Source organism: Cydia pomonella, chromosome 20 (assembly GCF_033807575.1).
Source record: "Cydia pomonella isolate Wapato2018A chromosome 20, ilCydPomo1, whole genome shotgun sequence".
Taxonomy (NCBI): domain Eukaryota; kingdom Metazoa; phylum Arthropoda; class Insecta; order Lepidoptera; family Tortricidae; genus Cydia; species Cydia pomonella.
Window position 1 is genome coordinate 16201911 of NC_084722.1, and position 25581 is coordinate 16227491.

Genomic DNA, 25581 nt, shown 5'->3' on the forward strand with positions numbered 1-25581 from the left:
GACACAGAGTGAGCCAGGTATCGATCTAGTACAGTCACCTGTCTCGGCAAGGGCTCGGCGCCGCCGTACCACAGCGCCAGCGCGCGCCACAGCGCGTCGGGCACCAGCTCGAAGTCGCGGTGCTGCGCCAGCGTCACGTCGCGGCGCAGGTGCCCGCCCTCGCCCGTCAGCGTGCGGACCTGACACAGAGTGAGCCAGGTATCGATCTAGTACAGTCACCTGTCTCGGCAAGGGCTCGGCGCCGCCGTACCACAGCGCCAGCGCGCGCCACAGCGCGTCGGGCACCAGCTCGAAGTCGCGGTGCTGCGCCAGCGTCACGTCGCGGCGCAGGTGCCCGCCCTCGCCCGTCAGCGTGCGGACCTGACACAGAGTGAGCCAGGTATCGATCTAGTACAGTCACCTGTCTCGGCAAGGGCTCGGCGCCGCCGTACCACAGCGCCAGCGCGCGCCACAGCGCGTCGGGCACCAGCTCGAAGTCGCGGTGCTGCGCCAGCGTCACGTCGCGGCGCAGGTGCCCGCCCTCGCCCGTCAGCGTGCGGACCTGACACAGAGTGAGCCAGGTATCGATCTAGTACAGTCACCTGTCTCGGCAAGGGCTCGGCGCCGCCGTACCACAGCGCCAGCGCGCGCCACAGCGCGTCGGGCACCAGCTCGAAGTCGCGGTGCTGCGCCAGCGTCACGTCGCGGCGCAGGTGCCCGCCCTCGCCCGTCAGCGTGCGGACCTGACACAGAGTGAGCCAGGTATCGATCTAGTACAGTCACCTGTCTCGGCAAGGGCTCGGCGCCGCCGTACCACAGCGCCAGCGCGCGCCACAGCGCGTCGGGCACCAGCTCGAAGTCGCGGTGCTGCGCCAGCGTCACGTCGCGGCGCAGGTGCCCGCCCTCGCCCGTCAGCGTGCGGACCTGACACAGAGTGAGCCAGGTATCGATCTAGTACAGTCACCTGTCTCGGCAAGGGCTCGGCGCCGCCGTACCACAGCGCCAGCGCGCGCCACAGCGCGTCGGGCACCAGCTCGAAGTCGCGGTGCTGCGCCAGCGTCACGTCGCGGCGCAGGTGCCCGCCCTCGCCCGTCAGCGTGCGGACCTGACACAGAGTGAGCCAGGTATCGATCTAGTACAGTCACCTGTCTCGGCAAGGGCTCGGCGCCGCCGTACCACAGCGCCAGCGCGCGCCACAGCGCGTCGGGCACCAGCTCGAAGTCGCGGTGCTGCGCCAGCGTCACGTCGCGGCGCAGGTGCCCGCCCTCGCCCGTCAGCGTGCGGACCTGACACAGAGTGAGCCAGGTATCGATCTAGTACAGTCACCTGTCTCGGCAAGGGCTCGGCGCCGCCGTACCACAGCGCCAGCGCGCGCCACAGCGCGTCGGGCACCAGCTCGAAGTCGCGGTGCTGCGCCAGCGTCACGTCGCGGCGCAGGTGCCCGCCCTCGCCCGTCAGCGTGCGGACCTGACACAGAGTGAGCCAGGTATCGATCTAGTACAGTCACCTGTCTCGGCAAGGGCTCGGCGCCGCCGTACCACAGCGCCAGCGCGCGCCACAGCGCGTCGGGCACCAGCTCGAAGTCGCGGTGCTGCGCCAGCGTCACGTCGCGGCGCAGGTGCCCGCCCTCGCCCGTCAGCGTGCGGACCTGACACAGAGTGAGCCAGGTATCGATCTAGTACAGTCACCTGTCTCGGCAAGGGCTCGGCGCCGCCGTACCACAGCGCCAGCGCGCGCCACAGCGCGTCGGGCACCAGCTCGAAGTCGCGGTGCTGCGCCAGCGTCACGTCGCGGCGCAGGTGCCCGCCCTCGCCCGTCAGCGTGCGGACCTGACACAGAGTGAGCCAGGTATCGATCTAGTACAGTCACCTGTCTCGGCAAGGGCTCGGCGCCGCCGTACCACAGCGCCAGCGCGCGCCACAGCGCGTCGGGCACCAGCTCGAAGTCGCGGTGCTGCGCCAGCGTCACGTCGCGGCGCAGGTGCCCGCCCTCGCCCGTCAGCGTGCGGACCTGACACAGAGTGAGCCAGGTATCGATCTAGTACAGTCACCTGTCTCGGCAAGGGCTCGGCGCCGCCGTACCACAGCGCCAGCGCGCGCCACAGCGCGTCGGGCACCAGCTCGAAGTCGCGGTGCTGCGCCAGCGTCACGTCGCGGCGCAGGTGCCCGCCCTCGCCCGTCAGCGTGCGGACCTGACACAGAGTGAGCCAGGTATCGATCTAGTACAGTCACCTGTCTCGGCAAGGGCTCGGCGCCGCCGTACCACAGCGCCAGCGCGCGCCACAGCGCGTCGGGCACCAGCTCGAAGTCGCGGTGCTGCGCCAGCGTCACGTCGCGGCGCAGGTGCCCGCCCTCGCCCGTCAGCGTGCGGACCTGACACAGAGTGAGCCAGGTATCGATCTAGTACAGTCACCTGTCTCGGCAAGGGCTCGGCGCCGCCGTACCACAGCGCCAGCGCGCGCCACAGCGCGTCGGGCACCAGCTCGAAGTCGCGGTGCTGCGCCAGCGTCACGTCGCGGCGCAGGTGCCCGCCCTCGCCCGTCAGCGTGCGGACCTGACACAGAGTGAGCCAGGTATCGATCTAGTACAGTCACCTGTCTCGGCAAGGGCTCGGCGCCGCCGTACCACAGCGCCAGCGCGCGCCACAGCGCGTCGGGCACCAGCTCGAAGTCGCGGTGCTGCGCCAGCGTCACGTCGCGGCGCAGGTGCCCGCCCTCGCCCGTCAGCGTGCGGACCTGACACAGAGTGAGCCAGGTATCGATCTAGTCTAATCATTTCAACTAATAGTCATTTATTAATACACTAAAAACTAAACTACAAAACTTAAAACCTAGATCTAAAAATAAATAAAACTAGACTTAAAATAAAACTATGGTGCATGGTGCCGTAGATGCTGGCAGCATTTCCTCGCTGTATCGCAAGACTAATTCTTTGAGCGAGGAAGCTGCCAGCTCTGCGATCACCGGTGACCTCTCTTATCCTTTTAGAAAGTTCCTTGAAAAGGTTAAAGGCGCTCGGACCCCACGGACCAAGGATCTCGATGCCAAATGGTACGAAATTATATTCGGTGCCGAGACCCCTATATTTAGTCTTTTTTAATTTTTCGGCCGCCTCTGCCGCCGCGCCAGCCTTAGCAGAAGTGCCGTGGAGATGAAACGAGGCTAGGGTGTCTACACAGGTGGCGTCCCAGACCAGCACCCGTCCCAACTTCCACGGAATTAGCGTCATTCCATCCGGTCTCTTGCCATCATCTCTTATAATGCCGGGGGGCTCGAGTAGAGCTGGCACATTGACGCTGGCAAGAGACCGGCGGAAAATCACTAATAGTATCTAGTAGTTATCAGAAGCAGATGACGGGACGGCATGCAGTTGGACTTGTAGATCATGGGCTACGTGATTAGGTGGCTGTTTGTGAATCCACCGACGGAGCGGCAGATGACGTGCTCGAGTTAGTGATGCATCGTTCTTAAGAGGGAAGAATAGCTTTGCGATCCTAACAAAATAACGGTACTTTTTCTATCCAATCCATTCCGGGAGACAATCGTTTCCCACTAACTAAATCTTAATAAATCGCTTTGATTTTGATGTCAATCGCTTCAGCGTAATATATTCTTTTTATTTACTTAAAAACATTTTTTTCTCTTGTTTTGAAAATTTTGAAAAAAAAGGAAAACCTATAACCCTAGTTTTCCATTGTGTCAATACTCAATAACCTACTAAAAAAATCATGGAAAATGGGAAATATTTAGAAGTGAAAAAACGTTTTCTTTTCACATTTAACTTAAGGAGTTACCGTTATAAGATTTTTTGCAGGTAATATTTATTTATTTATTTTACATGGAGAACCAACAGCTATAAAATATAAAATTAATAATATAAAATAATATTTTATAATATAAAATTCTACTCCTCCAGCTCCTCAGCAGCTGGTTGAGATGCCTAATATAATTAGCGAAGACAAACCTACACGACTCCGCTGGTTCGGTCACCTGGAGAGGATGTGCGAGGATCGTGCTGTGAGGAGAGCGTATGTGGGGCACCCGGGTGGAAAACGTCCGTCTGGGCGTCCCAGGTGCCGCTGGAGTGACGAAGCCCTGAAAGATCTGTTCGACCTCGGAATATCCAACTGGCGTGAAGTGGCGCAGGGTAATGCAGAGTGGCGCTCTCTTGTGTCAGAGGCCAAGATCCTGTTTGGGTCACTGAGCCAGTGAAGTCAGTATATAATGGTACCTTGAGTGTGTTGGGAGCCAGCAGCCCCCGGTTGTCGATGGGCCCGGGCGGCCGCGGCCGGGCGCCGGCGCTGCCCACGCCGCTGCTGGCCGAGCCCAGCGACGCGGTCTCCGCCCGCCACAGCAGGGACCCCATGGACTCTACGGGAATTATACAATGTGTTTGTCTACGTATAGTGGAGCCTTTAACCACGTATTGTACCATGAATTTTATCGACAAATCACCCATACCTATGTTTTTTCTCAACCATTTTAAAAATGCACCCCTTCAAAGTTTTATGGCGCCAAACACGACTGCCCTTGGTTACTGTACCATTATCTGTCCATTTACCAATCGGACATTAAAAAAATAAGAATCATTCGATAGCTTATGAAATAGGGCATAAATTTGAAGCATAAATGTCATATAGAATTTTCCCCAAGTACTCGAGAATTAATAACAAAGACAAAAATAGTCTACAAAAATTTCATATTTTTTATATTTTATCTTTTTCTCCAAAAACGAGGTCGTTGCCCTGTACTTTTTTATTGTTAAATGATAGTACAGGATGTCAGCTAAAAGTTGACATCAAAATTATAGCCCTAGTTAAAACATTTCACAAGTTACACGAGTCCAAACAAGACCTTATATATAAATTCACGCAATCCCATGGTAAGCCAAGAAGGCTTGTGTTGTGAGATATGAATATAAGTCAAAATCAAAGAATTAATGAAATTTACTATAAAAATAAATATTTTTCTTTTTCTTTATTTATGTGATTAAATGTGTTCTGGGAGAGGTGGTGCATTCTGCCGTCATACAGTTCTTACTAGTACGGAGGAATCATTTCCTACTCTTACGAATTATATACTGTAAAGTTAAATTGAAATAAACCAACGTGTGTAAAAAAAAAGTAAAATTTTCAATGCAAGACTCAAGAGTTATGTTTTTAAGTCGTACTATTGTATAACCGACTTTATAGACGATAGCTGTGTGTTATAGTTTATTTGAATGTTTACTGAGTTTACGTTTTTACTGTGTACATATTAGTGTATTATTCTAGTAGGATACCAAAGTGACGATATTATTATTAATTGTTGACATATCTTAGTTATAAAATGTTAAATTTCTAACATTTTTTATTTTTATTTTGATTGACATTTTATTTGCTTGGTTGATATTTAAATCTTATTGACATGATACAAATTTCAGTTAATATTATACATATATTCTTCAATACTTTTAATTAATATCATCATCTTGGGATCACTAATTAAGCTTTTATTTCTTAAATATAATATAATGTTTTATTTTTAATATTAAGCTATGTTGAACGCAATATTTTATTGTTATGAATGAATAAAGAATATGTCTCACCTGTGCTGGTAGTGGTGAAGGAGTCGTCGCAGACTGCGTCGTCGGGGCGCGCGCGGCAGCAGGGCGCGTCGCCGGCGCCGGCCGCGTGCGCGGCCCACGCGGCCCACGCGGCCCACCACTCCGACGCGACCAGGTACCAGAACTGGCCCACGGAGTAGCCGCGCTGCACCGAGCGCCTCAGCCAGCCCAGCACTGCCCAAATATTCAAAGAACATTCACACTGACTGAATTTCCTGATACCTAAAGGTTGTCTGGAAGAGATCGCTTTTTAGCGATAAGACCGCCTGTTGTTACCTAGTTCTATTTTCCTTTAAAATTCATTTGTAGTTTTACATGTATGTAAAATGTATAATTGTTGGTGCAATAAAGAATATTTACTTACTTACTTCCTGACGAAGCCTGCACAGCATAATGTATAATGCTTTAGTTTGGTTCACAGTGATAAATAGCTTCGTCATAAATCTAAAAAGAGTTTTTTTCTACTCCCGTACTTTTATTTGTCATTTAAAGGGTCGTGCACACATCTTTAAAACCCTACCTTATAGTTGTCAAAACAAGTCTTTAGTCTATTCCCCAAAAACGCATTTTTGCATACACGCAGTATCTTTTTGGTACTTTTCGATACTTCGTGTGATGACCACTTCAAGAATATTGTATGAAATACAATGTTGCCAACCTTATTTTAAATGTCATCTGTGATAAATAAGTGAACCATAGACAAGTTATTTAAATTTAATACATTCATTTTCCCACCCGTACCCTTGTTGTAATTTTTAAATTCTAATTAATTGCCTATATGTTATCTACTTGTGCCATACGTCTAAATAAATAAATTTCATTCTCTTGTTTTAGGACCCTTCCCGTGTAAATAGGTATTTATTTGTAAAATTATTTCTAAGCGTAGACAACCCTAGCGTTGTGCTGCTGCGCGCGGTGCGTTGAAGGTCATTCCATTGTATTTTTGTGTTGGTATCAAAACGGTAAGTATTTGCGTTTTCTTTGAGAGATAAGTATCTGTTCGTAAGAACTATTATATAATCTGTGACGTAGCGAGTCTCTCCAACCCCACCTATGCCGGAAGAAGTTGCATCGTCCGTGCCCGATTCTGAAGCGGTTTAAGCGACACCATAGGCTCCTATGTAGGTCAGCCCCCTTGTTCATGATAGTCGGGTCGATATTCCCGGCCGAGGTACAGTCAGCTTTACGATTTACTCACCTATATCCCTCTCCTGATGTTTACATTGCGGCCTCAAGCCGAGGACAATATGGCAAACTTCAAACAACAGTTGTAAAAACGGTGCTACTAGATTGTCTGCGCTCTCTACGGCCCAGATCAGGAAATCTTCTTGCGTTAGTGCAGTGTCTACTGCTATTAAATCCATACTGTCTATTTTCTTTTCTGTTTTGTCCTGAAAAAAAAAACGTTAATAGTACATTTCTATAGAGGCCGGGAAACGAAGGGCAGGCCAAGTAGATATAGACGGCCGAGCGTAGCTCTAGCGTAGCTCGTAAGCATAGGGATACGCGGCCGGCAACTCCGTTTCTCTCAGAGATTTGTATAATGCTTTTCTCAAACATGCAATGAACAAAAAAAGTCAAATTGTTTTATTCGTATGTATACACAGCCAAAACCCAAAACAAATTACGAATTTACTACTATTTGATGGCTGAATGCCGAGATGTGTCACGATTTAACGTTTAACAATAAAATAATGTTGCTTTACAGGCCTAGGTGTGTAAAGCTGTATGAAATTCCTTTACATATCATCTTCACTCATCGCACCGTAAACGTAGTATTTCCGGACCTAATTTGAAGTAAATCATGTCAATGTCATCGCAAGTTCGAGAAAAAAAAAACAAAAAACCGACTGTCCCGACTTCAAAAAGGATAATATACAATACCTATTTAAGTATGTATATGCATTAGCAGCCGTTGTCTACCATAGTCTAAGTTTTTTATTTATTTATTTAGAAAACTAACAGCCTTTTACTAATATATCTAAAAAAATATGTGTTTAATTTGTACGTCATTATGTTCTTTTCATATTAGTGAGCAATAAAGAATATTTGTATTGTATTGTATTGTACCAACTGATATGTTTGAAGTCATTAAAATAGCTAAAACCGAATACAGTACCTTCCTGGATAGGAAGTCGGTTAAGTTAAGAACTCTGATTGGGGACCTTTTACATCTCGAGATTTAATGTATTTTTAACCATAGAGACTATACATCTGTATTGTAGTGTAGTAATTATTTATTTTAAGATTATTATAATGTAATGTTTACCCAGGTATTGGCTGTTGTATTTATAAATGTTGTTATGTATTTTTCATGTCACTATATGATGTTACTATAAATGTTGTATTGACTTGTAAAAGAGCACTTGAGGCCTACTTGCAGAATTAATTTTTGAATTTTGAAGTGCATTTTTACTTTTAGTAAGACGTGCGAACGTCAAATATTTTCTAGGAGTTCAGTGAACTTTATATTTAAATACACCAACTTTAACCTTAGATTTAGATGGTATATCGAGTACAAATTAGGAAATACCTGTATCTGCTTCGAAGCATCAACTGCGTCTCCCGGTCCGAGCTGAAACACCGGCTTCTTTCCATTCTTAGGCACGTTGGTCACCAGTTTGTCTCTCAAATTCAGCAAGACCACCTGAAATGGAACAGAATTAGTTGTCACCATTAAGTCTCCATGTCTCATGTAAATGAATTACCTACTGTTATTATTTTTGAGAAAAATAAATATCTTCAAAACCGAAATCTATTTATCTATGTTGTGCGCTGGGACTAAGCATCTTGTCCTAGAAGTTCTCCGACTCAGAGTCGCGGCGACTCTAGGTTCGGCTATGGTCTAATAATGTGATCAATGTTTTTTGACAAAACCAACTTTATAAAACTCTTTAAATGTCATAATTTAATGCAAAAATATGTTCCGAGTCATCATCATCATCATATCAGCCTTTTATCGCCCACTGCTGAGCATAGGCCTCTCTTCTAGTACGCCACTTATCCCGGTCCCGAGCCAATCTCATCTAGAAGTGACCCGCAGTCTTCCGAATGTCGTCCACCCAACGAGCCAACGGACGCCAGGCACTCCTTTCGTCTGAAAGCGGCCACCATTCCGTTAGCATTGTGGCCACCTGCCATCACTCTGCCTGGCAACATGCCCCGAGTGTTTAGTAATAAGTATTTTGTAATGCATTTCTGCCCACAATAAATTTAATAACATGTTTTTTGTGTACACTGTATGCTTAGTCTTAGTTATAACACGTTAATTTTACCTAATTTTTAGGTGTTCATCAACAGTTCCAACGCTTTCCGTTCCATGCATAAATAGTGCTTTCCGTGAACAAACACAAGAGCATTTTTTTTTTTTTTTTTTTTTTTCCTTTTATTATTTAGGGACTTACAATCCTTAATGATTATGTCAGCCCCATCGTACCTTAATCAATATTACAGTCAATATTTATGTTATAGTCTTATATCTACTTAAATAGTCTAACACAAATAAATAAATTTGTTTGGCCTCAACTGACGAAGGCTCTGCCAAAATACACTGGAATCCACCCATATCCAACCTATTCAGACTGAGTAAGCGAAACAGAGCTAATCTTTCGCCTTCATTCCGTACACATTCCGTCAAAACATGTTGAACGTCTTCTATTTTATTGCAGGCCTCACAGTTTGGCGATGGTTCTTTTTTCATCATGTAAGCAAACTTGTTAAGCGGAATGTGTCCAGAAATCGGTCCTACTGTCTTCGAGAAATTGTAGTGCTTCATTTCAATTGTATATTCCTAGAACATTCATCGAAAAAAACCATAGATTCCGACGTTTCTAGATCAAAAGAAAAAAGTCACCTCAGGGTCAAACCCCTTGTCCACATCATCATCAGAAGGCGTCGAGGCCCTCGAGCTCTGGTTCTTGAGGTGTTCGTTGGCGACCGTGCAGAGTATGTCCGCCATGTCCACCAGCTCCTTCTTGTTCAGCACGCCGTCTCTGTCTAGGTCGAAGATCTTAAAGCAGACTGAAAGAGAGAGACATATTTGAGATGTTAATTTAAGTTAAGAACAGTGTAATTGTAAATGCGGGATTCCACTAGTGTGCGGCACAGTACGATACAAGTGCGAAAAATAGGAAATTCGTAAAGAGTGGCGACCAATTAAAACACGACCGAAGGGAGTGTTTTAAATGTTTATTGTTAGCTTAATGTTTATCTAGTCTGGCTATCTAAAGCTATTACAATTGTTTGTAAGAAATCGCACTCGCACTATAAATATAGCTATAAATCAAGTAAGCAATAACTTACTTAACAATGTTGGAGGGTAGAATAAGTTTTCTGCCAACAAACTTTTTTTTTTATATACTACGTCGGTGGCAAACAAGCATACGGCCTGCCTGATGTTAAGCAGGCTCCGTAGCCTATGTACACCTGCAACTCCAGAGGAGTTACATGCGCGTTGCCGACCCTAACCCCACCCCCCTCGTTGAGCTATGCAGTTTGGCAGATAAGTGACCATAACCGATGTAACTTCTCTTTTATAAATAAATTTAAAAAAAATCGACACGAGTTGCGAATTACCTATTCGCACACGTTTTACAGTACATATGACACTTTGAATTTTCGACATAGTTACATAATGTGCAAATTTACGCACTAGTGCGGAAAAGATGCACCATGTGTACTGTAAATGCTTATTAAGTATAAAAATATATGTGAAATAAGAATATGAGGCGCTAAACGGCGCCATGTGCAAACGGTGAATAGGGACAAACCTTAAAATGTAATTAAAACTGATATTTTTTTCATAACTACCTATACAAATTATATCATACAATATCGACTATTATTTTTAATCGAACGATGCAATTGCTGTGGATAGTTATTAAGAAATTATCAAGTAAATCACTTTTCAAGTTTTGTCCTTATTCACCCCAGCCGTCCCTATTCACCCCGGTTGACGGTACGTTTATTGAAGTGTGCAAATGTATACTCGTACAAGCCTTATGTGCCTCATACAGTAAGTATTAAGTAGAATTCCTCTAGCGTTAATCAATAAAAAACATTCTTTATAATTCTTGCGACTTCAAAAGGATATTATCAATTGATGTACATGGTATTTATATATCGATTTTCTTAGAAGTATAATTGTTTTATCTCTTACTGATAGAATCTACTGTATTTGCAATACAAGATTCAGTTTTGAATAAACATAAGTAAGATGGTAAAATATATAGTTAAACCATTTATACGTTTGCCACAATACACACATTTAATAAGAAAAAAACAATAGATAGATAGATAGATAGAAAGATAAATCATTTATTTGGCAGCTGCAAAAACACACAATATAAAGTTTAAATCATCATAAAGAACACAAATTATTACAGACAGACAATAAGAGCAACACAAAGAAATACGACTAAAAGTAGGTAGAATGGTACTTAGATAGGTATTCTAATAATATGTACTTGTAGTATATTACACGCCTGGGGCAGTAGTTACGAGACTTATGAGTATGATCTGGGGCCCATTTCTCGAACATATTAGACTAATATTATTAGGGCTGATTTAGAACGCGAACTCGCATGCGATTTTAGTTACATTGCGGACTATTCAATTCAATTCAATTCTTTATTACAGATAACAAATGATCCATATTACAATAAAATTATTAAAATATTATTAAAATTAAATTTAAATCCTATTAAAAGGTATATTTTAGCGTTACATATAATCACAAAATAAATATTACTAATGGTTAAAATTCTGCCTATTAATTAATTACATGCAGATTATTCCAGTGTCTAGCTATGGGAGAGTCTAAACTGCTAGCGATCACGTCCAGAATGCTGTTGTTACAACCAATTCGGCCGACCGATCAAATACCGCAATGTAATGAAACTCGCATGCGAGTTCTCGCACCGTCTAAATCGCCCTTAGTCTACGAACTGTTAAATAGTATGGGTTACCCCAGGGACCCATTTCTCGAACGGTATTAGTCTAATATTATTAGTGTGTTGCCATGGTAACCCATACGAATTGATAGTTCGTGGACTAATAATATTAGTCTAAAACCGTTTGAGAAATGGGACCCAGTTCGTGGACTAATAATATTAGGCTAATACCATTAGAGAAATGGGTCCCTGAGGCTCTCTTATTTTTTGGCCGAGGTGTTTATACTATATTTCTGTTCGACGGAGCCGGAAAAAGGCAAACTTCGCAGCGGGTCGAAAGTTGACGATTTCCGCACGGAAAACAAAAAAAAAACAATAAAATAGCCATTTTTATGTTTGTAGAAGTGTCGTAGTATGATTAATCTAACAGTGTGGTGCGTGCTAAATAGAGGTGGTTAGTAATAAAATATATGGAGTAAAAAAAGTCCTACAATAAGATAAAGACTCATACACACACAGACTAAAAGGTCCCTTATATGTAAATCTCAGTTAGAAGACCGATTATAAATAAACTACACAGATAACGGCTATCGATGCAAATTCTAACTTTATCTAATGATTACCTATTGATAATTTTACGTGACAAGTAGAGCAAGATATTATGAAATATTTTAAATTATGTGAATGTGAATCGTGTTAACGTTAAGGAATTTGTGCCATTTTTAGGGTTCCGTAGCCAAATGGCAAAAAACGGAACCCTTATAGATTCGTCATGTCCGTCTGTCTGTCCGATTATTTGATTTTTGTTTTACATTGACATGTCATCAAACGTTTCACTTTTATATTATCAATCGTATCTAATTATACATGCCTATATTTTATTAAAAAAAAAAAAGATTTACCCGTTCTAGAAATAGCTAGATTGACTTGATGGTAGCTTACTTATTTGCCTTTTTTTGTGGCGGGAGTTAAGATTAATTTAAATTTGTTGCGTCAGTATTAACATTTTAGAAATAACTCAAAGAAATATAAATGTTACGACGATTAGTAGAACTTCAAGGAAATATATGTGACAGTCCACATCAAAAGGGACCTTATGGCGTCGGCGCTTAGGTCGCATAGTACTACATTAGTATTGGCGCGTCGCTATCTATGGCGTGGACAGTCACATATGGTTTTTCTGCATTCAATACTTAGGAAGTTGTAAATATTTTCTTGCATATTGCTAACTATTGGTATGAACATGAACCTAGACAAACATCATTCACACTACGCTGCGAGCTACGTTTTACCCTCATGTCATGTACCTACTGTTGAACTGTAAGCAACAATAAGCATTTAGCACAATTGCAAACTGCTATGACGTCACATGCATTGTGCAGACATGGTAATCTAGTTTTCTACGTGTATCATTTGCGCTTGACCATCTATTATTTGCTTATTTATATGCTTAGGTACACGTAGTTTATAAGTATAGTTTGCTTTTTTTTTAATTAATACAATAAACTTTTAGAACTAATTTTGTTTGCAGTCTAGGAGAATGTGTTTGTTGTTTCTTCTTCTATGCACGGGGCTGTATGTTGTACCCATACCCAGGCGGGTTTAGACGGGGTGCTTTTTATAACTTCGGTATTTTATTTTTATATGTCTATAGTTTTTCTTTTTGTATTTTTAGTTGTCTGCTAGCTTTAATTTAGTTTTGATATAGTTTTTAAATAAATGCTTATGTTATGTGTTCAATAAAAGTATTTTCCAAGGTTGAAAAAAAATCGAGGAAAGTTTATAAATCCGACATGTTTGAATTATATTTCAATCGCATGAGGGTTAAAAAGTCAATACTAACCTAAGCTAAAAACACTTCTGTCAAAAGTCAGCAAAAACTCGATCCTTTTAATAAATAAATAATAAATAAATATTCTAGGACATTATAACACAAATTGACTAAGTCCCACAGTAAGCTCAATAAGGCTTGTGTTGAGGGTACTTAGACAACGATATATATAATATATAAATATTCATAATTACTTAAATACATAGAAAACATCCATGACTCAGGAACAAATATCCATGCTCATCACACGAATAAATGCCCTTACCAGGATTTGAACCCGGGACCATCAGCTTCGTAGGCAGGGTCACTACCCACTAGGCCAAACCGGTCGTCGTAAATAATGACAAGGACAATAAATGAATAAAGCATGGGACAAAAACATAAATAACATAAACGCCGAAGTGCTTATGCTGTTCGCAAAATTACCCATCGTAATCGTCATGGTAAACAAACAAAAAATCGTGAATATCGACAAAAAATGTGTGGTACTTAGTCATTGTATTGACTTGTAAAAGAGCCCTTGAGGCCTACTTGCAGAATTTTTTTTTGAATTTTTGAATTTTGATACCTATTTACTCTTGCCTTGAAGAGATCCAGATTGTACTCACGCGGAAACAGACTCGGGCAGGGCATAAGGTTCGAACAAATAGAAATCAATAGTGAAAGTTAAAGTCAAACAAAAGAGTTGACTAGACGCCGACGCTCGGGAGACGCTAGTGTGGATGGCCCTTACTCTGATTGTCAAAAGATGACGTTTAACAATTCAATTCAATTTTAACGAATGGTCTGGCCTAGTGGGCAGTGACGCTGCCTATGAAGCCGATGGTCCCGGGTTCAAATCCTGGTAAGGGCATTTTTTCGTGTGATGAGCACGGATATTTGTTCCTGAGTCATGGGTGTTTTCTATGAATTTAAGTATTTATTAATATTTATATATTATATATATCGTTGTCTAAGTACCCTCAACACAAGCCTTATTGAGCTTACTGTAGGACTTAGTCAATTTGTGTAATAATGTCCTATAATATTTATATTTAATTAGCTATCACTGTGAAATTTTCACAGACGATGTATTTCTGTTGCCGCTATAAGAACAAATACTAAAAAGTACGAAACCCTCGGTGGGCGAGTCCGACTCGCAAGATGATTTTTTTAAAGGTGACGTTCAGATGGCAAGCGATGCGGGCGAATAAACTTTTTGACCGACAGTTCTGGATGTCTCTTGCGTTATTCAGAGTCTCTGGAGCTACCAAAAATCGGGCTTCTAATATACATAGTTTCTGTTTAGAAGGTTTAACAGATGGGGCTTGCAATGTTTTAACGTACACCATAAACCAAAATATAGAAAAGCCATTATTTCAAGGTGAAAGTTTATGAGTTGTGGACAGATTTGTGTCGGTCATATTTGTCATAAAGTTGATTCGCCCATGCATCTATACCAGCATCACCTGTTGGATCTCCACAGTATAAGGCCCGCCGGGCAGCAGGTTGAGTACCGCTGGTTTACACCTTATCTACGATCAATAACACTTTGCTACAATATATTACGTCAATAAATCTAATACGCATCAGAAATAAGAGCCAACCACAGTTTCCTTATTATTGCCCTCCGATGCGTGCTACCTTTACCGAGTACCATCTTCAATGTTATCTGCCCATTCGTAAACCTTATTACCAAGGCATAAGGTCAACTTCTGGTCAAAATAATAGAGTATTCATTTCAACCACGCGTGTAAGTGCATCGGTAAGGCAAGGCCGTTGTATAAAAACTAAGGTGTAAATAGATGTGGTTGCCTTGATTTATTGCAAAATGAGATGATTCTTAATTTAAACCGAAGAAATTGAACGTAGAATCATTTAAGCCACCAGGGGTTTATTTTGTTTCCAAACTTTTTCACCGGCGGCCCACTGTCAGAGGGGCGATAATAGAATTTCGAGCGCTCGATTTCGTCACTCGAAAATCTGGGGAAAACGGCGAAACGCTATTTTCGAGCGATAGAAATTGGGAATCTAGTGGTCCTCCTTTCTCCTACTCGATCTCCACTATTTTTCAATTCTATTAGTAGAATTTATATGCTTAGTAGTGGAGATATTATTAAACGACGAACACGAAATGGAGCAATCGAAATTCAAAACTCGGCCGTCCCCGAGGATTCCGTTTAGATTTATATGAAGTTTTCTCTCTTTTTCGGACATAATCGGCAATCGCGTGCCGTAGTTTAGAGATCCCTCGATGAAGAGTTACATGCATCTCCTGGTCGATTTAAGTCTAATGAAACTAACCGTGAATCATTCTAAACTGCCACTTTCGGAAGTCGACCGAAATCGTTCGCCAATTTAAAGAAGTGTAATGAATAATCGAATAGAGTTTAGGGCCTATCGCGAACATCGATAATCATCGATATTCGAAATTCAGTACCCGACTGTCGCTCGAATATGCAAAAACGATTCGGATGGTTACTTTGGTCAGCTTGTATGAGTAAACCAAATAATATTTTCCCCTGATCGCTATCAAGACATAAAGATTTGCTATAAAAATACTTAGTCAAAGTCAATTCAAAGAAACTAAATTTAACGCGTAAAAGTTTTTTTACACATGCCATAAAACGTTATGCCAAAAATAGTTAAACAAACAAGTTACGAGTTTCAGTTATCAGTTAATTGCAAATAGATGACGTTACAAGATGTATAAATACTATATATGAGAATTAAAAACGTGTCTTGTTAAAATAAGAGAAAACACACTTTCACAGCGGAATACACTTCTTCGCCGTTCAAACGCAATAAGTTGCTTTAGCATCTTCATACAATTTGATCCATTTTCATTGATATAGAATGTAGTGTACAGGTACAGTCAAAACTCAAAAGATTTAATTTGTGACAAACAACATGGAAGTCAATTGAGACCTTATACTATTGTCACAGTGACAAACAACATGGAAGTCAATTGAGACCTTATACTATTGTTACAGTGACAAACAACATGGAAGTCAATCGAGACCTTATATTATTGTCACAGTGGTTTTAAAATGAAAACAATAAACCTACTTATAATATTATAGAGTGTAAGAGCGATTACAGCGGCAGTTAAGCCCTAGGAGGCTTTGTTCGCTGGAATTATCTTGAGAATGTATAAATTTTTGTGTTAATAAATAAAAAAAAAGCAACATGGAAGTCAATTGAGACCTTATACTATTGTCACAGTGACAAACAAAATGGAAGTCAATCGAAACCTCATGCTATTGTTACAGTGATAAACATGGAAGTCAATTGAGACCTTATACTATTGTCACAGTGACAAGCAACATGGAAGTCAATTGAGACCTTATACTATTGTCACAGTGACAAACAAAATGGAAGTCAATCGAAACCTCATGCTATTGTTACAGTGATAAACATGGAAGTCAATTGAGACCTTATACTATTGTCACAGTGACAAGCAACATGGAAGTCAATTGAGACCTTATACTATTGTTAGTGACAAGCAACATGGAAGTCAATTGAGACCTTATGCTATTTTTACAGTGACAAGCAACATGGAAGTCAATTGAGACCTTATACTATTGTCACTGTGGTAAGGTACGAAATGGATCACAAATTAAATCTAGACTGTAGAAAAATAGAAATCAATCAAAAGCAGAAACTGTTATGTGGGCGACGGATTTAAAATGAGCATACCTACTGCGCTTTTATTTTCTTAAAATAATTCATGCCAATATACACGTAGTTAACCTATTTCCACAAATGACAAAATGGCGAAAGAACAATAGCAACGCCAAAACGCGACATCCCTCGTTTGTTGTCGTTGCGTAAGCGACAGTCGTAGCGTAAGTTACCAGTGTGAGACAATAGGCGGGTGACCCCCGGCCCTGACCGCCAAACCACGTGTGTGCATGGCTGACCTTGCCTTGGATGGCTAGCAGGGTTAAAACATCCAAATCTTACATCTCCAAACTTAATGTATTAACCGTGGAGACTATACGTCTCTGTCATATTGTATAATATACTTGACTTGGTACATACTAGTTATGTACAGAATGTAGAATTAGTTTATGAGACTGCTAGTTTAACAGTCCAGACGCGGTTTATTTATTTAGTATAAATTTTATTTTGACACTTGGAGAGACTTTACACCTCCAAATTTTATTAGTATTAGTACTCTGACATTGGGGACCTTTTACATCTCCAGATTTAATGTGTTTTTAACCATAGAGACTATACATCTCTATTGTATTGTATTAATTATTTATTTTAAGATTATTATAATGTAATGTTTACCCAGGTATTGGCTGTTGTATTTTTTTTTTTTTTTTTTAATTTATTGAATAAACAAACAATTTACAGTCTATAATTTAATACAAGACCCATCGTAGGCAAAACCTTGAGGAGGTTTGTGTGCCGATGGGGAGTTCAGAGAACAATACATATATTAATGTCTTATGTCTAAATTTAAAAAAAAGAAAACATTGTAGGATTCTTAGTATAAGTAGCTTGTGTCGTTTGATGTCAATAAGTGCATTTTAATTACTTTTTTTATATGTTTACCATTTAAGTACTTTACACGAACATCTTCTGGCAAATCGTTTAATATTTTAGGTAATATATATGTATACAGCCTAGTGCCATATATGTTATTATATTTGGGTTTACAATATTTGTTTTGTCTCTGTAGACTTCTTAGTTTTGTACATCTTTTGTTTACTTTTAGTTTAGTAACATAGTGATATTCTTCTGTTAGTATGGCTAGTTTACACTTATTTTGAACCGGAAGTACATTACAGTATTTGAAAAGTTGTGCATATTCTGTTTCGTATTTCTTTTTGATATGCTTAGGTACAAGTGTCTTCAATAATCTTATTTGTAAGTTATATATTTTTTCTATATATGTTTTATAGGTTTTACCATAAGTACTCAAAGCGTAACCGATCACAGAGTCAGCGAGGGCTAGGTACAGCATACGTAGGGTTTTGTACGGTAATTTATACCTTAGGATTGACATTTTGCTTAGAATGGCTCTTAACTTATCGCACACATAGTTAATATGCGGCCCCCAGTTGAATCTGTGGTCGATTATTAACCCGAGATACATGTGTTCTGTGACCACCTCGATATTTTCACAGTTACACGTTGTGATATTCTGCTGGTGCAGGCAGCTATGTGTGTGTGCCACCACAGTAATATCACGAGCAGTTTTATTGTGCGCCGAACGAATATGCATTATTTTCGTCTTTTGCGCGTTAATTACTAAACCAACGTCGTGCGCCCATTTGCAGATGGTGTTGAAATTAGATTGCATTGTGCGCTCGGCGGTAGCTATGTCGCGGTCGGCTGTGATAATGCATGTGTCGTCCGCGAACTGATAGACAGAGCCTTTAGTTATTATGTTGCACATATCGTTAACATACAGCAAGTACTCAGTTGGGCCGATTATAGATCCTTGAGCCGTGCCTTTTTCGGTTTTTATTTCGTCACTGTATGTGTTGTTTATCTTTACTAATGTATGTCTATTTTTGTGATAGTTTTTTAACAATTTAATCAAAGGGCCCTGTATACCGCTCTGCTCTAGTTTGTAAAACAATGTTTCATAATCTAACATTTCAAATGCTTTGCTGAAATCAATGAAAACAACGAGTACATGCCTTTTTTCATGCATGTGCTCGTTAATTTCATTGTTAAAGTCAGAAAGTAGCTGAGAGGTACTTCGGTTTTTTTGAAAACCGTATTGCTTACTGTTAATTATATTGTTGTGAATCAAAAAGTTACTGATTTCGTTACCGAGGTATCTCTCAACTATCTTGTCAATACACGGCAATATAGTAATTGGTCTATAGTTGTTATAGTCTGTATGTGCTCCTTTTTTGTAAATAGGGCGTATTATACCCGTTTTGAGTTCGTCGGGGTATACAGATGTGGCAAGGCAGGTGTTAATTAAATGAGTAAGAATTGGTGTAATGTTACGACAGTTTTTTTTTATGTCTATGACTCGAATTTTGTCATAACCCGGGCTTTTTCTATCATTTAATCTTTTAATTATTTTAAAAATATCATTACATGTCGCTTTTTTAACCCTCATTGAAACATCTGCGCCCCCGGCAAACCCAGTATGGTCCAGAATTTGTGTCTTACATGCAACAGATATTTTATTTACATTATTATGAAATTCTTGGGCAAAATTACTACATATTTCTCTTTCATTCATTTTAAAATGTTTCATAATTACATCATCAATAGAATAATTTATTTTGCCGCACAGTTCATTAATTGTGCGCCATATTTTTTTTGAGTTTTTAAAATTTTACTAATTTCTTGTTTAATGTACCTATTTTTAATAAAGTTAATATATTTATTTGTTTTGTTACGATACTTATTATATAAAATTCTGTTTTCAATTTTTTCCGGAGCTTTTTTCCAAATTTTGTACATTTTATCTCTTTGTTTACACATTCTTAACATTTTTTTATTTACCCATTTACATTTTGTTTTTATATTTTTACACCGTATAGTCTTTTTACATTCATCGTATGCATTTTGTATTTTTTCTTTAACAAAGTTAAGTATTCTATTCGGACAATTGAAGGCGAGTGCTTCATCCCATTCAACCTGCTGCAGCGCAATATCGACCTTATCGTTGTCTAGCACGGTGATTAATCGCGCCGCGGGCGCACGGGCGTTTGCGCCGGATATCGCTAGCGCACAGCCTGTTATGTAATGATCAGCAATAGATATGTTAATGACCCCGGTATGTACAGAGTGGCAATTGGTCGGCCTCAAAAAAATATGATCTATACAGGATTTTGATATAACGTTTCCTTTACTTTCCTCTCGAGTGAATTGAGTTATGCCACTCTCTAGTCCTAGTTCAGAAAGTTTATTTAAATACATAGAATTAATATTATTTTGTTTTTTCATTTATAAATGTTGTTATGTATTTTTCATGTCACTATATGATGTTACTATAAATGTTGTATTGACTTGTAAAAGAGCCCTTGAGGCCTACTTGCAGAATAAATTTTAGAATTTTTAGAATTTTTGAATTTTTGAAAAACATGGTCATGATATTAAAACCTTATGACTTTACGCTTTGATTAAATGTGAGACATTACTAATGTACGGTCACGTCTGAAAATATCGATACGGACAAAGTGCTAAAATATGTATACAGTATACACTACCTGAATACATGGGCAAAAAGATCGTGTATACATATTTTTGTCACTTTTTCCGTATCGATATTTTCAGACGTGACTGTATTACTGTTGCGCAGCGACCCGAAGTGGATCCTGGCCCCTGACTCCAAATACCGCCATGCTTCTCTGTCCAGTTGACAGCGCCGAGTTCGCTAAGTTCGACGGAGATTCGAAACAGACTACATTTTTAATCTTATACCTTTAAACGAGCAATTCTTGTATATATATAAATATATATATTTCTGTGATCTCGGAAACGGCTCTAACGATTTCGCTGAAATTTGGTATATGGGGGTTTTTGGGGGTATACAATCGATCTAGATTAGTCTTATGTTTGGGAAAACGCGTGTTTTCGAGTTTTCATGCGTTTTTCTTTCGACGCAGAATATGGTCGCTAATTTCGTGTTGCCGGCCGCTGTCCGTCTGGTCCAGCGGGTTAAGACGCGGACTGCTAAACGAGTGTTACGGGTTCGAATCTCGCCCGGTGACTAACTTTTGTTTTTTTTTTATATGTTCAAGTTTATATATTTTTTTTTAATTTTTATTGTTTTAGACAAGTTTAATTTAGTAAAAAAATGTAGTTAAAGATTATCACCTGTAGACCACCATATTACAATAAATAGTAACTAAAAAAAAAAAAAAGCTCGGTCGCCCAGGTACTATACTTTTAAAAATGAAAGTTTCTATATAATTCCCTAGTCAGATTTAAAGCTTTGCTTTTAATAGTCTAAAGTGGCTCTAACAACAACAGTTTAACTCTTCACCTTCAGTGGAACTTGATTGTGACGAATGTGAACGATGGTATAAGTGTTGGTATCGGCTCGGCTCATGCCTCCCTAACAAGCGAGGCACTATTGTCTCGTATAAGGGAAAGTAAACAATATTTTATTGATATACGAGTATGACGCCAGTTTATATAAGGTGCTAACATATTAGTTGCCGATATTTTTGACACTCGGCTCCTGAAGCGTATTTAAATATGAAACATTGTAGGTTTTATGATATTTTAAATAAAATAAAATAAATAAATTTAATAGGACATTATTACACAAATTGACTAAGTCCCACAGTAAGCTCAATAAGGCTTGTGTTGAGGGTACTTAGACAACGATATATATAATATATAAATATTTATAAATACTTAAATACATAGAAAACACCCATGACTCAGGAACAAATATCCGTGCTCATCACACTAATAAATGCCCTTAACAGGATTTGAACCCGGGACCATCGGCTTCATTGGCAGGATCACTAACCACTAGGCCCTTCGAACAACACAGGGAAGGGAGTCGGCATTCATACTATTTCCCCTCTGCCAAAACATAGGCACAACTGTACCTATGGCGGTGCTTGTGACTCGTCCGTACACAAAAAGAGATCGAGGTGTGCAAGATTTGTATTTGACGTGTGTCATTTTCTATGTATTTCTGTCGTCATTACAGATTGTATTTTGTATGTAGTGAGTGAGAAGTGCGACTGTGTGCACGCAAAAAAATGGTAGAAAGAAATCTATTTTTCAATTTGTTCACTCTATATTATTTTATGTCTTTTTCCTTCTTGTCTGTTACCTTTCGTGATTTTCCTCACTTGATGGTCTCATCGGAAGATCAGCGCTGGAAGCCGCCAGCAACATGCTGAGATGAGGACATTTCGTGGCACTTTATACTTCCTTTGTTTTTGTTATATCATGTAATTTAATGTGTCTTGTTTGTGTTTACGAATAAAAATTAATCTATTCTATTCTATTCTAATAGTTTTCTTAATTTCTTATTAAAGTTAATTGTTCTAGTGTTAAGTACCGTCTTTTAAAATATCGGTAACTAATTTGTTTCGATTTTGTTTTGGTAATTAGATACTCACGACCCCAAGATACGGAAATTGTGGTAATTGAAGGTTTTTTCACATCATTGTCTCATTTAACATAAAACCTTTTTTGGACCACCACTATGCTTGATTACAGAATTGTCTGAGAACGTAGCTACCTACTAGAAATATTAGTTCAAATTATAGACACCAACTTTGCACCGTACCTCATTGCAATAAAGTTCAAAATTCGTTGCCATAAGGAAATTGTCACACAGACATATTTGCCGTAACGTCACTGAGCAAGCAGTGACGTGGGCGGTAATTTTGTGACAAGTAAACAATCGGTAGTCTTTATTTAGGACGGCTTTTACACGATAGTGAACTCAAATGTCATGGCAATAAAGCTTATTATCGAGATCGAGATTCAAATGACCCTAGATTTGCTCGGTAGAAATAATTATTTATATGCTTATTACGAAATAGCAATTGACGAGGACATAATAGTTGCTGTTAACTTGTGTCGCGAATGTAAGTCTACTTTGGCTGTCAGTGAGAAAAAAAATCGCGTTTTTTTTGCTACTGCGGCTTGTTTGCAACTGAAATGGTCTAAGCAGAGCAACGAAACTTTCGGTCTTTATTTAATTTTTTTTCGTGGCTATTTTAAGACGCAAAATTGTACAGAAATACAGCTGTTACAGTACTATAAGGAATAAACACATATATAATATAATATCTAAGAACTCACATTTCAGCCGTGTTACATTAAATAAATAGTTAAAACTAAGCTAAAACAGACTTTTTGATATAATCTCATATACTCATGTTTGTCGTGCCTGTGACAAAGTATAGCTGTGGCTTTAAAATGTAAAATTGTACAGGAAACTGTCACAGTCAAATTAAATATGAAAACACCTACCTACAATATCCGAAAACTAACATTTCAAGTTTGACACATCAAAATAATTCGTTCAAAGTTAAGCCAGGCTTAATCTTTTAACCACTTAGAATTTTTCATCAGACTACGGCGAAAGAGCTGGATATTGTATGTCTCATATATCAGTCTACGGCGATTAAAAGGTTAATAGCATAATAGGGTTGTTTCCATCTACAAATCTTAGGGCAGAATTGTATCCCAATAAATTCTTTTGGATTATATGAACATGTTAAACTACTTTTAGGGGACCTGTAATGACCATATTTTTGTAAATATTGAATTTAAAATATCTTTTGGCACACGTCACGTGACCAAACTCGAAACGTCATTGAAGATTCTAATGACGTCACAACTCTCGGATTGACACTGTTGACAGTTAGGCGATAAACAACAAATGACAAATGTCAGTTGACAGTTCGTATCTTCTACGTGTGTATGTAGTTATGTGTCAAACCGTAAACTGTGACGTCATACAATTTTCAAAGAGCGTTTTGGGCGCGAAAGCATCTGTCAAAACATATCTTATACCTTTAAACGAGCAATTCTTGTATATATATTTTTATATATATATATATATATATTTCTGTGATCTCAGAAACGGCTCTAACGATTTCGCTGAAATTTGGTATATGGGGGTTTTTGGGGGTATACAATCTATCTAGATTATTCTTATGTTTGGGAAAACGCGTGTTTTCGAGTTTTCATGCGTTTTTCTTTCGACGCAGAATATGGTCGCTAATTTCGTGTTACGGCCGCCACTGTCCGTCTGGTCCATCAGCGGGTTAAGACGCGGACTGCTAAACGAGTGTTACGGGTTCGAATCTCGCCCGGTGACTAACTTTTTTTTTTATATGTTCGAGTTTATATATAATTTTTTAATTTTTATTGTTTTAGACAAGTTTTATTTAGTAAAAAAATGTAGGTAAGATTATCACCTATACACCACCATATTACAATAAATAGTTATAGCCGAGCAAAGCTCGGTCGCCCAGGTACTTTTGTTAATATAACATATTTAAAGCCGTTTTTAGTATAAAAGTTGAATTTTAGGGCAACTTTTAGTTAATATAGAACGTAATATAAGCGTTTCAAAAAATTGGAAACAACCCTATTGTAGTTGTAATTATGGGCGTCCCAATGGACAATCCCAATGTGCCAATGGGCAGACGAATGTCTGACCGTGTTAGAAACAGAGATCCTTAGGCGTGCCGATGTCGCTGGAACAGAGATCTACCTAATGAGACGACAGCTACGATGGTGCGGTCACGTCTCCCACATGTCCCAAGACCGAGTCGCGAAACGCATCTTCTACTACGAACTGCAAGATGGAAAGCGCAAACAAGGCGGCCAGTTCTTGCGGTTCAAAGATGTGTTGAAGCGGCATATGAAGAGAGCTCATATAGAGCCAACGAAATGGGAGAGTCTAGCCAGCGACCGTCCACGTTGGAGGCATATTGTGCAGACGCAGGTGCGTCAGTTTGAAGCTAGGCGGCGCACAGAACTCGACGCTAAGCGCGACGAGCTGAACTGCCTGCGGCCATACTTTACAATCATGTCGGAGGGGTGCGGACTTGTAGGGAGTGTGGCCGCACATTTGCTGCAAAAATTGGCTATATCAGTCACCTGAGAGCGCACCAGCGCCGCCTGAGAACGCAGTCGCTGTGGTCGAAAACCGCTAGGAGATGTTGATGAGTATAATAGTACTTACATTTTAGCCTCTCGGTCCTCGGGCCCCTGCAGGCGGCGCTGAGCCCGCAGCAGAGCTCCTTGAAGTCGACGTGGCCGTCTCTGTTCTCGTCGAAAGCCAGGAACACGCCCGCAACGGCCGCCTTGGGCAGCGGGTGGGACAGGAGGGGCGCGAGGCTCTCGATGTCCAGCTGGCCCGTGGGCGCGGAGTTGCGGAGAGACCAGAAACATTTTTCTAGCTCGATTATGTCCTGAAAACAATTGCTAGGTTAGCTTTGCCGTCAAGGACGCGATACCCCAATAAGGCGCCAGCGCGATAATTAAGACGCGTAAAGTAGATGGTGATGCACGACGCCTTATTTTGTGGTAACTAGATTAATAAATAAGTAATATAGGACATATCATTCCCATCTCGGAACAAAAAAAAAACCGTTTAATTCAGATCATTGATCCATAACGTTATTAGTATAAACTTAAAAGCTATGTTGTTGTGGAACAATGGTGTTCCGGACTTTTGGGAGAAGTGCGCGGAGCCGAACCCAACACGTAGAGCCCTTTTGACACTTTAATGAAAAGTAAGGGGTACACCGAGTGGATGCTGCCCTAGCCCGTGTCATGGGACGCACGCAGCGGCAGCACCCGCCAGAGTGTCAGGACTATT

General features: G+C 40.6%; 1 protein-coding gene across 1 annotated transcript in view; it reads right to left on the minus strand.

Moving 5' to 3' along the window:
* The window catches only part of LOC133529336 (ubiquitin carboxyl-terminal hydrolase 32), a 110050-nt gene that overhangs the window by 73805 nt on the left and 10664 nt on the right, over positions 1 to 25581 (minus strand). The window contains exons 4-10 of the mRNA XM_061867032.1: positions 24943 to 25171; positions 9436 to 9602; positions 8116 to 8229; positions 6781 to 6973; positions 5565 to 5756; positions 4209 to 4348; positions 2573 to 2713 (exon numbers count right to left, since the gene is read on the minus strand). Coding sequence (XP_061723016.1) covers positions 2573 to 2713; positions 4209 to 4348; positions 5565 to 5756; positions 6781 to 6973; positions 8116 to 8229; positions 9436 to 9602; positions 24943 to 25171 — 1176 coding nt within the window. The remainder of the gene's footprint in view (positions 1 to 2572; positions 2714 to 4208; positions 4349 to 5564; positions 5757 to 6780; positions 6974 to 8115; positions 8230 to 9435; positions 9603 to 24942; positions 25172 to 25581) is intronic.